General features: G+C 37.4%; 1 protein-coding gene across 1 annotated transcript; it reads left to right on the top strand.

Annotated features, from left to right (window-relative positions):
* Window positions 1-1,662: 1,662 nt before the first annotated feature.
* cacng4a (calcium channel, voltage-dependent, gamma subunit 4a) lies at window positions 1,663-10,231 on the top strand (the record flags this gene model as incomplete). Its single annotated transcript, XM_084426921.1, has 4 exons — window positions 1,663-2,017; window positions 2,834-2,914; window positions 4,395-4,535; window positions 9,705-10,231. Exons 1-4 carry the CDS (start codon window positions 1,792-1,794, stop codon window positions 10,229-10,231), a joined length of 975 nt encoding a protein of 324 aa, XP_084283047.1. The 5' UTR covers window positions 1,663-1,791.
* Between the last annotated feature and the right edge of the window lie 3,409 nt (window positions 10,232-13,640).

Raw genomic sequence — 13,640 nt, 5'->3', positions numbered from 1 at the left:
AATATTATATATTAAGTTTATTTGGTTTAGCAAATAATCCATTAAAGTCATTACAATAGTTTTTTTTTTTTTTGTTACCTATACTGTTATAACCACTGAATGCATCAAACCCTGTTCAGATGGTTTGTCTGAAACATTGTGGCTTTTCATTTGTTTAAATTCCATTTGTCCTAAACACTAATATTTCATGACTTTTATGTCAAATGGAAATGGAGGCAGGAATAATCACATCTATGAAAAATTAGACTTCTACTCCTTGAAACGGTTTACTTTGAGTCAGCTTGTGTTTGCTATGTAACTAAATGGAAGAGATAGATAAAAAGATTATACAGTACGTTTCACAGACAATATCTAGTTTCATACTTTGTTGACAATGACCCCGCAGTCTTGTATGCCCATACACAGTGTCAGAATAAAGGCCTTAAATAAGGCCTTAATACTTAAAGGATTATGTTAAAGGGTAACTAAACCCTAAAACAACTTTTTTTTTAGTAAATGATCTGTAAGACTGGGTCTTTATTAATGCTGTTCATTGATTCAAGTAATTTTTTTTTGACATTTGGGTATAAAGTGTTTTAATTCTACAATATATGGTGTAAAAACGTCTGAGTGCTGCCCTCTTCAGGTTGAACGGTGGCTACTGCAGTTGAATTTTCCTATTGGAAGTTGTGGTGCCCTGTGACATAAGGGTACCAGCTAACCACGCCCTTGCCTACGGAGAGATGCATCTCAGGTGCACGTGCACCTGCACTCAGGTGCAGATTTTGATGCCATCATAGTAGTGCCCCATGCACTCCCATTCAAAAGGCAATTTGACCGAAAACGAAAATACGGTCAAACTTAAAAGTGGCGTATTCCATTCTAATTATGGTTTTAAACTAAAGTTTGCCTCGGGTAAATTAACAAAAAGACCCTAGGTTGCAATTTGGCGACAGTTATCCTTTAAAGTACTTATTTAAGTCGTTATTTAGTAGGCCAAAAATAGCCAAATAGTGACTAAATATAACGTGCACTTGTTTTATACAGTCTATGGCACAAAATTATTAGGCTACATGAAAATCAGAATGTTATTTACATTTATTATTATTTTAATAAGAAAAATCGTGGTAACACTTTACAATAAGTTTAACATTAGTAAACTGCTTTGGTTAACAGGAACTATGTGAATGAACAATACTTCTACAGCATTTAGTAATGTTAGTTAATATTAATTTCAACATTTCCTAATACATTAGTAAAATCAAAGGTTGTATTTGTTAACATTAGTTAATGCACTGTGAACTAACATGAACAAACAATGAACAGCTGTATTAATAAATACGGTAACAAATGTAGGCCCTACTGCTCGTTTTTAGTTCATGTTAGTTAATAACTAATGTTAATTAATTGAACCTTATTGTAAAGTGTTACCAAAATCGTATAGCCTTTATAACTTGTGGTAAAAAAATAAATAAAATGCTATAGGCTAGGAATGCACAACTGATAAATGATGCTAAAAAAAAGTAATGAAATTGTCTGTGTTCTTAAAGAGTGCGCAGACAGTTGGATCCAAATTCATTCAGGACCTGCAGTCATGTCACCGTCATGTCCTACAGATCTACCTAAATATAGGTCAGGAGCCGCTACTGGATGTTTTTTCTCCCCCCACCTCCCCCCCAAAAATAAAAAATAAAAAAAGTTTTACTAATGTGCTCCCATCATGCGTGGCTGAATTTGACCACGTAACAGAGATATGTGAAATGTACTGTGAAGTTGTCTTGATCCGCTCAGTTCAGTCTAGCCTGCGGTATCATGGCTTGGTGTGATCGTGGAGCTCAGGTTGTTTTGACGAGCCTGGGCGCGTTCGCAGGGATCAGCCTGATGGCTGTCGCTATCGGGACCGACTACTGGCTCTACTCGAGAACACACATCTGTAACACGACCAGCAACGCAACAGAAACCCAAACCTTGCTGCAGCCAAAGAAAACACGAGGAGATCTCACGCATTCTGGACTTTGGAGGATATGCTGTATGGAAGGTAATAAACGGACAGATGTTTTAAATTATAATACTAGATGCAATACTAGATTGTTCAACTTTTTGTCATAAAAAAAAAAAAAAAAAAATCTATAACAAATTGGTCTTATGCTTTCCACCGATTTCTTGTTCAAATAATTTGAGACACTAGTCTACTGTTATGAAGAAAGAATGTAGCCTATTGCAGTAATATTCTGCCAGACATATGACATGATGAATGAACATGAACCTTTACAGAAGGTACAGAAGGTTTTTTTAAAAAAAAACACACTCTCAAAATCTTTTTTTCTCTCTTGTGCATTAAGAGAAACCTTTTTCTCTTGTACCTTCTAGAAGCCAGAAGGTAAGATTGCACCAGAGGCTCTTTCATTTGTCTTTACAATGATCCTTTTCAAAACATATACATTACATTTTGCAGGAACAGTTTGCATTTCACCCCCATAATATTGGTTTATTAGAATTTTTTTATTCTGTAAAGATTGTTAATCTTTGATAGATATGTCTATTCATGCGGCTTTAAAGAAAGTCACTCAGAGCATGATAGAACATGATGATGGTTTAAAGACCTCAACAAGACTGGTACAGATATTTAACAGTTACATGTATATTTGCATACATTAAGGGATATTTTAGAGTAAGGTCACACAAAAGAGATAGCATGTAAATATATTTAATATATTCTTAGTGGTGAAGGAGAAGCTAATTTAAGCTTTTGAAGATTAATTCAAAAAAAAAAAAAAAAACAAGGCAGAAAATTAACTTAAAATTAATCTTATAATCTTTACTTAAAATTCAGCAACACTTATGTTTGGCACAGGGATCAACAATGGGAGCTGCTACTGGATCAATCATTTTTCTGTGGATGACTATGACACCGAAGGTTCCGAGTACATCCTCCGTGAGTTCATTTTCTTTAAAACATTCAAAGAAAGATTTAAAATAGTATTCCACCACTTGATTAAATTTCACCAAAGATTAAATTATTATTATATATGTCATATATATATATTAGGGCTGGGCAATATGGACCAAAAGTCATATCCCGATATATTTAGGCTGGATATCGATATACGATATATATCCCGATATTTTTTCTGCAAATGAGTGCAAATGTTCAGTCAAAGTCAAAGCCAAACATGACGTCACAAGTAGTTTTATTGAAACCAGCTATTTCAGTGAACAGTTGCAAAATCAAATTAATAAATTATAAACAGGTTTCTTTACCTTAGGGCTGCACCGATTATGACAAAAATCATAATTGCCAATTATTCCCTTGGAATTGTAATTGTGATTTATTAATTATGATTATCAAAGTTTACATTGAATATATATAAAAAAAAATTGTGTAAACATGTTATAATTTGCTTATATATAACCTACATATATATAGGCAAATTATAACACGTTTACACAAAATTTGTTAACACACACACACACAAGTACTGTCCCCCTTTACTTAACATAAATTGTAAAAATATGACTAGTAAAGACTAGTAGGCTACTAATAAATAAACAGTAGGCCTATGCTAAAGCTATTAAATAGCAGACCCAAACTAGTTTTTGTTTATACAATGTGGTATGAGCCACTACAGTCATTTAAAAATATAAAAAATAACACAAAGAAAAATAAAGTAAACGACAGTTACCATGGTGAATACACAATATTAACAATAACTGTTAATGAAACATGGAAACTGCTCAGGTGAATAGAATGAAAATCATACCTGCATTACTTTTATTTCGTGTAATTTACAACGTAACGGCGTTGCATGCTCGTATAGTTTCTTTTGCACTTTATATAGCCTACAGTGAAGCGATACACAGCGCGCGCGCCGCCGCATTTGCGCGTGCAATTGAAGAGTGTGCGCTCCGAGCACAGTATAACGGCTGACAGGACAAGAAAGTCCGTGTTTCTGAGGTGAAAAACTTTATTTCAGCGTACACTTATGTCACTGCCTGTTAGTTCCTATTGTGCTGGGGTTTCTGAAGTAGTCATGATTCGCCTCTCATAACATAACATGCTCTAAACACGCGCGCAGAGTGGAAGGAGGGGCGGACTATTTGAAAATTTGAACTATATCGATATATGCGATATGGTCTAATTCCATATCGCATTTCAAAATATATCGATATATTTTTTATATCGATATATCGCCCAGCCCTAATATATATATATATATATATATATATTAGGAAATTTGTTTCAATATGACATTTCTGTAATAATGTTGGCTAGCTGATAATGTGTATGCCATGGAGCTATTTATTTTTGCTTGCATTTTAGGCATATCTACAATGAGAAGCTGGTGACACATTTCATGCTGGTGACACATTTAAAAGTCTGTTTAAACACAGTAAGATGTCTTTGTGTGTTGCAGGATTAGTGCGGGCATCCAGTTTCTTCCCCATCCTGAGTACCATCCTGCTTCTATTGGGTGGACTTTGTGTCGGGGTGGGCCACATTTACAGCAGCAGAAATAACATTATTCTGAGCGCAGGAATCCTATTTGTATCTGCAGGTACAACACATGCCAGTAACCTTAACATTCAGCCAGTTCTAGTGCTTCAGAAGAGAATCCCTGAGGAGTCTCCAAACACAAATCATCATTTTAGTAAACAGTGTATTTTAATTGAAAAAGCATGGTTGCCATAAATGCATGTAAGACATGATATAATGTTGTAATTTATTTATTTTTTTGGCCAATTTTATTTGAATCAATTTGTCCAATTTCATTTTCTGCATATGTTGCGATGAACAAAAATATACATATATGTTCTGTAAAGGAAATAATTGTTTAAGTTGTGGTGTTACCCAGACATAGGGGTGGGCTATAGACCCGATTAACCGGTAGAGATGTTGGACTATCGTCTCTATCGTGGTTACGTTCACTTGACGTTGCTGTGCTATGCAGTCACGAAAGCTTATTGTTTGCATGCGTTTTTAAGCATTGCGGTTTAAAAACAAGTGAATTTCAACCGTTGAAGTGCAGAAAGACAACTCATTTCGCTATATGCGCATGCTGAGAGACTGTTTCTCAGTGCTGTCTGAGAGATGCGCGCATGAAGTCGCTACTCACAGAGCGCATGAAAACTGAACTGAGTGCTTTTTGCCGACTAATTGGGCATGAACAGCTAAATACATATACTCATGTGTCAAACTGACCATGTCAGTTTGCAAGTAAACAACAGTCGTTTCTGTCTTAAGTGACCGTAAGCAGTTGAGAAAGAAAATGCACAAGTATATTGGATCCGTGCAGTCGGTCTTAAAGTGACAGCATCCAAATTTACCTGCTGTCGTTATTAATGTTAATCAAACAACAAAAAAGATAAAATCTCTCACTGCTCTTGACTGAATCACTTTTGTAACTTTAATAAGAATAAATGTATATTTAAACAGTGAAGACTATGCAGTGTTTTTTATACAATGGATCACTTTTACATACAATTTAAAGGGTTAGTTCACCCAAAAATGAAAATTCTGTTAGTAATTACTCACCCTCATGTTGTTCCAACCCCGTAAGACCTTCGTTCATCTTCGGAACACAAATTAAGATATTTTTGATTAAATCTGAGAGCTGAATCACTCCTCCATAGGCTTCTAAGACATTATAACTTGCTGGCCCAGAAAATGTATTAAAGACATCGTTAATATAGTCCAAGTGACTCCAGTGGCTCAATCTTAAGTTTATAAAGCGACGAGAATACTTTTTGTGCGCAAAAAGAAAACAAAAAAACGACTTTATCCCACTTTTCATTTCCTTCTCTCTGGGCCTCGAGTCTTTTCACGTAGTGTTTAAGCATAGTGTTGCACGTCACCACGTAGGCTCACTATTGGCCGACGCTGGTCATGTGTGTCATACGTGGTGATGTGCACAGACACGCTACACTTAAACACTACGTTTAGACAGCACTCAGATTTAATCAAAAATATCTTAATTTGTGTTCCGAAGATGAACGAAGGTCTTACGGGGTTGGAACAACATGAGGGTGAGTAATTACTGACAGAATTTTCATTTTTGGGTGAACTAACCCTTTAAGTAGTATTTTTTCTAGTGCTTGACATTTTTCAGGTAGTTCTATTTAATTTGTCTTAGTTCATTTTTAGTTTGTTTTTCTATATGCTTGTAATTAGTTTCTTTGTTCTTTTTTATCACTGTTTACTTGTAAATAAGCTTGAGAGTTTTTTTATACTTTGGCTAGTATTAGGTTTTTTTTGTGGTATTGAAAATGGTGACAAGAATTATGAAAATTCAATGATATAAAAAATTTTGATATAAAAAAAAACGTATCTAAAGGGAAAATAACTATATTGTAATGTATGTATCGTTATCGTGAAATAAAATTACTCATATCGTGATATAAGATTTTGGTCATATCGCCCACCCCTACCCGGACACATATGTTTGGTGAACAGATGGGAATTAAAGGTTATGCTAGGCTACTCCACATGTTCCGTATCATGTTAGACTACATGTTCTGCCTCGTACTTCCCATTAACATAACATAGTATGAGAAGTTTAAGTAAACCAGTTAGTTGCAATACAATTATATACAATTATAAAACAAAAATAATTATATATGTTGCGGGGAAAGAAACAGAAATTAAAGCAGAATTCGGAGAAGCCACAAGTGAGCCAGACAGAGAAAAAATTACAGATGAGCTGGTGAAAAACAGTGGGAAAAATAAAAGGAGGTGACAATGGATGAAGCAGCTAGTGTGCCACATCTGATGCCATCGCTGAAGCCCCCATGCGATATGAATGAATGGCCCAAATGGATGCAACGCTTTGAGCGTTATATAACTGCGTCAGGCCTGGACAAGCAGTCACAAGAATATCTGGTTAATACATTTATGTTTACCATCGGTGACAAAGCTGAAGATATCCTGAATGTTCTTCCCCTGTCCGAGGAGGAGTTAAAGTCATATAAGACAGTGAAATGGTGTTCCAACAGCATTGTGTAAGCAAATTTAACAGATGTAATCAAGTGGCAGGAGAGAGTATAGAAGCTTTCATTACTGCTGTACATGCACTGGCAGAACATTGTGAGCCTTAGGAGACAAACTGATAAGGGACAAATTAGTAATTGGCATACAGAATGCAAAACGGACACATAAGAGCGTACATTGGCAAAAAAGTCGACCCAGCAATGTCAATAAATACCGTAAAGCAACTGGGTGTTGAAGATGTGGAAATATAAAAAGACATAATTGGAAAAAGTGCCCTGCACGTGAAGCGTAATGCCATAAATGCCACAAAAAGAGACATTACACAAAGCTGTGTTGGTCAGCTGGAAAGGTTAATGACATCAATCAGGGAGCGAGAAAAACAGAGCATGAAAGACTTTGCTTTCCTGGAAGAGGTGAGTTCCTTAGAGACAAGGGGATTGAACTCAGATTGAATGGTCAACATACCAAATTCAAGCGGGATGCTGGCGCAGTGCTTACTGCAATCCCAGAAAGCAGTTTTTCAGCTGCCATTCATAGCAAACTCCAGCCATCCTGCAAGGTCCTGAGTGAGGACATTTTTCCATAGATGGAGACAATGGATTGACATACTCAGTTCCATGTGGCAAGAGATGCTGAAGATTCTACATGAGGACCACCAAGATATTGTAAAATGCAGGGCCAGAGCTCGTCAGTCGGTTTGGTGGCCGGGTATGTCAGTACATATAACCAAATCGTGGAGCTATGTAGTGTCTGTGCTCAACACAGGAATGCATTGATTGAGCCCTTGTTGTCAATGCCCATACCAAGTACTGATCTGCTTGTTGTTGACTATTTATCTTGGTACATTGAGGAAGCAAGACTTAAAGTATCTACCTCAAGAACAGCCATACTCTATCTGCTCTGAATGAGGCTTTCAGTCGACACAGCAGGATTTTGTGGATGAATACCTGGAACTGTGCCGTCAGGTATGTTGGGACGAGTGAACATTAAAAATGCTCTTTTGGAGATGGCTTAACGACGAAGTGCTCCAAATAATGCTTGTAGGGAACAACAACTGTTCATTATTTAAATATATTGAGTACGCCCTGTGTGTGGTTGGTTCTCCACTTATTGTAGAGGAGCCCACTCCGAACCAGCTATACTAATTCCAACCCTGCCTGCCCAAAATCCTCCAGTGGACCTCACAGAGCCGAATCCAGAGCACAGCCAGCCATTAGCCCCTAGCACAGACATTAAGACAGGGCCCACCGCAGGCTGGGAACTCATGCCTGCTGAGATGAACACACCAGAGCCTGAGACATGGACAGAGCCTACCATCACCCCAGAACCTTAGCCCCAATTTACATCTGACCAGGTGTGTTAGCTGGCACCACTGTGTATCGCCGTGGAACTTTTGGTGGAATATGAGGGAATGGAGGAAAACCACGACCACAATCCCTCCACTGAGGGTGATCTAAAACTGTCCTTTGTGGAATATAATTATTATGCGGATTTGGATACAGATGTTCTGCTGAATCTCCTGTCCACAGTCTTCTGTGTTGTCATCAAGGAGCATGGCCACTGGAGGAATTTTTGGATAAATTCCTGGAACTAGTCCACCAGTCTTGCCCAGCACCAAGTTTCCTGTGTTTTCATTGTCGCTGTTGGTCCTGCCCAGCATAAAGTCTGTTTTGTCGCCCTGTATCAAGACTATTTCATCGTCATTGATCCCACCCAGCCTCCCTCTACTGTCTCCACATCCTGATCCAGCCAGTCTGTCAGCCTCACCTCCGCTGGTTCCTTTCAGCCCCTTGACTTCTCTTCTAACACCATTCTGTTCTGTGGATAAGCCACATGTCTTTTGTTCTCCAGCATCGCCCAGGGAAATGGATCTTCCAGCTCCACCTCCAGCCTCTGATCCCATCTCTCCATCTCGGTCCGCCGACCTGTCGACTCCACCTTCGCTCCTCTCTCCCTTGGCTCCACCATATACCATCACCGGGTTCCTTCGTCCCTCTGGGTCTGCCTTGGTCAGACGTGACCCTGCCTGTGCCACGGACTTGCGAGCTTTGCTGCGCCTTCCCGGAGTGGGCGTTCTCTCATTTGTCACCATGGCCTCCTAATAATCCCCATATATACTGATTGGCTTCATCACTCTGTCTCCTCTCCACCAATAAGCTGGGTGTTCTGGCGGAATATGGCTGCTGTCGCATCATTCCAGGTAGATGCTGCACATATTATTGGTGGTTAAGGAGATTCCCCCTTCCATATGTAAAGTGCTTTGGGTACCCAGAAAAGCGCTATATAAATGTAAAGAATTATTATTATTATGGTTACTCATTAATTAGATCACCTGTTAGTCTTTGAGTTCCCATTCATTGTCCGGTATTGTTGTGTTGTTTTGTTTTACACTCTCTGTCGTTTGAGTTTCTTCACTATTGATTACCTGTGTCTCTTGGATTAATAAGCATAATTTCTATTTGAATTACTTTGTCTATCTTCATCATGGGCACAAACTTGCTTGACTGTGCTCCATCAATTTGTCATATTTTTGTATGACATTAGTCCTCTAAAATTTTACAATGATGGGTTTTCAAAACTGAACTTTTGTATGATTGTAGGAGTCATTATCAGAACTTGGAATTAAGAAAACATTTAGTTATGACTTGACAAGTTTATGACAAAGGGGATTATCTAATTAGAAGCTTCTTCCTATTCCTATTCTTCTTCTTCTTATTATTATAATTTTACCTTTCATCAGGTCTCAGCAATATCATCGGCATCATCGTTTACATCTCCAGTAATGCCGGAGACCCTGGTGACAAGAAAGGAGAAGATAAAAAAAATATATACAGCTACGGATGGTCTTTCTACTCAGGTGTACTCTCCTTCATAGTGGCTGAGGCCATCGGTGTGTTGGCAGTTAACATCTACAGTGAAAAGAACAAAGAGGTTAATTTCAAGCACTTTGAGTTTACTTCCCCTCCCCCCTCGCCCTCCCTCCACACTGGCATTCCAAGTTACCATTACAGACAACAACGGCCCCAGTCCTGCTCTCAATCCAAAGATCCATCTAAAAGCACTTCCCCTGCCATACTTAGCATCACCAGCTCCTCGATACCTTTGGGGGACATTTCAATGTATACGCTGGTGAGAGAACATCCACTCAAGGCAGGTGCTCTGGCCTCCTTTTACACTGGTCTTGCACATCCTAATCTCTTGCAAGCCCACAACTGCATCCCGAAAGATGTTAAGGACAGTTTGAATCACAAGATCACTCCTGTGTAAAAATGCAGTCATGTCATGCATTTAGGATTATTAAAACGGTAGGTTTTCTAAATCGCTTTTGGCTCATTTTTCAATTTTCAATTTTTTTTCAAAACAATATTCAGATCTCTGAACAATTAGTTCATTGGTCACACCAGTTGTGAATTTCTAATTAATTTAACCAAATTCCACGCATTTTGGCACATACAAAAAAGTATGTGCAATTGTCTTCAATTTGCACAATAACTAAATACACATGGCTTGCTGAGTTGTTGCTCTTCACAACGTTTTTCATCGTCTTAGCCAGCACATGCAAAATTATGCATTCAGTTATCAAAAATGATCAAACATACATGTATTTTTCATAAATATATATGACATGGAATGTTTTTGGTTTACATGTTACAGATTGCTACAAAAATAAATGTGCAATATTCTTTTTTTTTTGTGTACTACAGTATTGACTTTTCCCACTAAATGTTTGCCTATACTGTTGAAAGCTATATCTAAAAAGCAATACAAATCGGACAGTCAGTGTCAAAAAGTTGATTTGTATATAACAAACATTCCCAATGTTATCTACTGTCTTAACATTCTGACCAGTAAGGCTCACGTGATAATAATATATATATATTTTTTTTTGAAAACGTTCAACTTATGAAAAGTTGTGATATTCAATAAAACCGTTGTGACAATTACACAACAGTTTAGAGAATGTTAAGATGAATGTTAAGACTTAAAATGAAGTGTAACCAAGACTGTTTAAGAAAATTTGCCAAAGCAATTAAGATAAAATTTGATATAAAATGTATTACATGACAGACTTTTTTTGAGGCAATTTTTGGTTTAGCATTTTGAATGAGTCATTTGCTTTAAAAAAAAAAAAATCTATGCTAACATGCGAAAAAGCGCAACAAAAACAGTTACAATACTGCTATAATGGATTGAAATTTTGCTTTGGATTTTTGTAAGTGGTGTATGGTTTATGCTCCTGGAGACCTACCTTCCTGCAAAGTTCAGTTCCAATCCTGTTGATTAAAAGGTGCCAATGAATGTCATTGCTATAGTCAGTTGATGACAGTAGATGACAACTGGAACCCCACCCCCTTTGACTTAAAACTTAATCACAATTGTCAGATGCCATATGCTAGAATATACTGCCCATGTTTAAAATATGGATGCTTTTATAAGTAGAAACTATTGTTTATCACTTGTCCATCACTCCCAATGCCTAATTTAAACTTCTGTCATAATGAAAAAATAAATCCTTAGGGAAATAATCTTTGTCACATATGGTTAACTTGTTCATTTGGTTCCTAAAGTGTCATGGATGACTAGCACAATGTCCCTAGTTGCTGAAAAGTTCACTGTTGTATAAGCATTTATCTAATGAAGCAAAACTTTACTGCCTTACACACTCTGTCCTCACATTACATCATCCACAGGATATGCAGCCAGTCAGCTGCATGCATTCCTAAAGCCAAGGACAGAATCCACTCAATGTTTAATTTTTGTTGTAATTTTTGATTAAGTTTATTGTTTATGTTTATATTTTTGCATAATCACCACTGAAAATAAAACTGCAGTTGAGTTCTCTATTCCCTGATCTTCATTTACTTCATGCCATCAGCATAACAGAAAACACAACCAACCCACCATGAACCCAGCAGTTGCTTTACTACATCTACATAAGGAAATACTCCCATTGAGGATTACGTAGAGGAGTGTTTTGGACTGCTCTACCAGGTGGGATTTAATGATGTGGATTTAAAAGACAGTGACCAGAATGGCTTAAACAACTTATCGAACTACCTGATGCCTGAGAGCGATGTTCCAGCTCTAGCCGAGTATTGACTATGCCCCGTTGCGTGGTTCATCATTTACTGTGGGAATTGTGGATGAGGGACTTTGCAATTCCACAGTACCCATCACACCAGAATCTTCTTAAGTCAAGGCATGCCACGCCAGAGTCTTCTCACGTCAAGGACGCCACGCCAGATTACCAAGCCTGGTGGTCCCAGAGGTCCTTCCCCTGACTTTGGTTCTTCTGGTGATAGCCACTGCCATCTTAAGTCCAAGGAGGCCGTCCATGCCTCTTCTATTACGGCCATGGAAGCCACCTGACCCTACAACGTCTCGTCCTCTGCTCCACAGTCCAGGCCTGGCTCTGCTTCACGGTCCAGGTCCGCCACATTATGCCACTTCATTGTTTGTTTAGTCAAGCTCATAGTTCAAGTTTGTTTTGATTCATGGTTTGTATTAAGTTGTTTGTTTTTGGATCATCACCATTGAAAATAAAGCTGCGCTTGGGTTATCTACACCCTCATCTTCGTCTACATAATGCCAGCGGTGTTAAGTTTTCTTAAGAACGTTTTCTTAAGAACATCTTTTTAAGAATAAAATGACAGGCTGTGTTTTTTCACTGTATGCTACTCATGAGGTTCCTTTGCCTTTTACAGCAATTTTACAATTTATGTTATTTGTTGTAATACCAACAAATTGGTATTACATTGGTAAATCTTACCATCTATTAACCCTTTAAGTAGCAAGCAGCAACTCACAATAATTTTTTATCATGTATAATCATTTTGTGGTAACTGAATACATAAAGTGTGTGATGTATGTTAGTTTAATGACATTAACTGTTATAGGAGGATTTGTTTGCTGGACAGTAAAGCAGAAATAGTAATATTCTGCAGATTGTTTTATGTTGTTGCTATGTTTTAAGTGTTATCGCAATGTATATACATTCAGAAAAGAGACTGCAACATAGAAGTTGTTATTTGTTATTTAAAATGTTATTTTTCAGCACACAATGTCCACTAATTTGAATAAAATTTGGTTTTATATCCGTATATGGTACTAAATGGCACTACATGGTACTACTATCTGATACCAAAGGTACTACAACAGTACCCTCACTAATCCCAGAAATATCTCAAAACAGAAACAAAAAAGCTTCTTCTATTCTCAACAGTTTTTCTGTTATTTTATATAATAAAGGCCTAAACATATAGGCTAATACCTGCAAATGCAGAATGTTCCCCAAATGCTGTTGTATTGTTTTAATGTGGTTTAGTTTTTTGTGAATCAATTTTTAAGGTCCCAAGAACATTCTTTTTAAGTTTTGTTTTAAAAAAGCACACTTCCAGCAAGCTCTCCCTCTCCATCTCCACTCTTTCCCTGCATCCAAATATGCCTACTCCATAAAAAAATAAACAAAATAACAGAATGTGAGCTGAGTAGCATGTCTGAATTCATAGTATTCAGTAGATGAAAAGTACCCTGGTTCAAACTGCCTTGAGATTGCATCTGGCCATTTTAATGGCTATTTATCAGAGTTTTTCTGTTTGGAACAAAGGACAGAATCAATTCATCAGTTGTCCTACATTTAAAAGATACTTCAGTGAGCACTTTAATAAAATTTGTT

Source organism: Rutilus rutilus (genome assembly GCF_951802725.1).
Source record: "Rutilus rutilus genome assembly, chromosome: 12".
Lineage (NCBI taxonomy): Eukaryota > Metazoa > Chordata > Actinopteri > Cypriniformes > Leuciscidae > Rutilus > Rutilus rutilus.
Note: the sequence above shows the minus strand (reverse complement) of the source record. Positions and strands in the feature narration are given on the sequence as shown.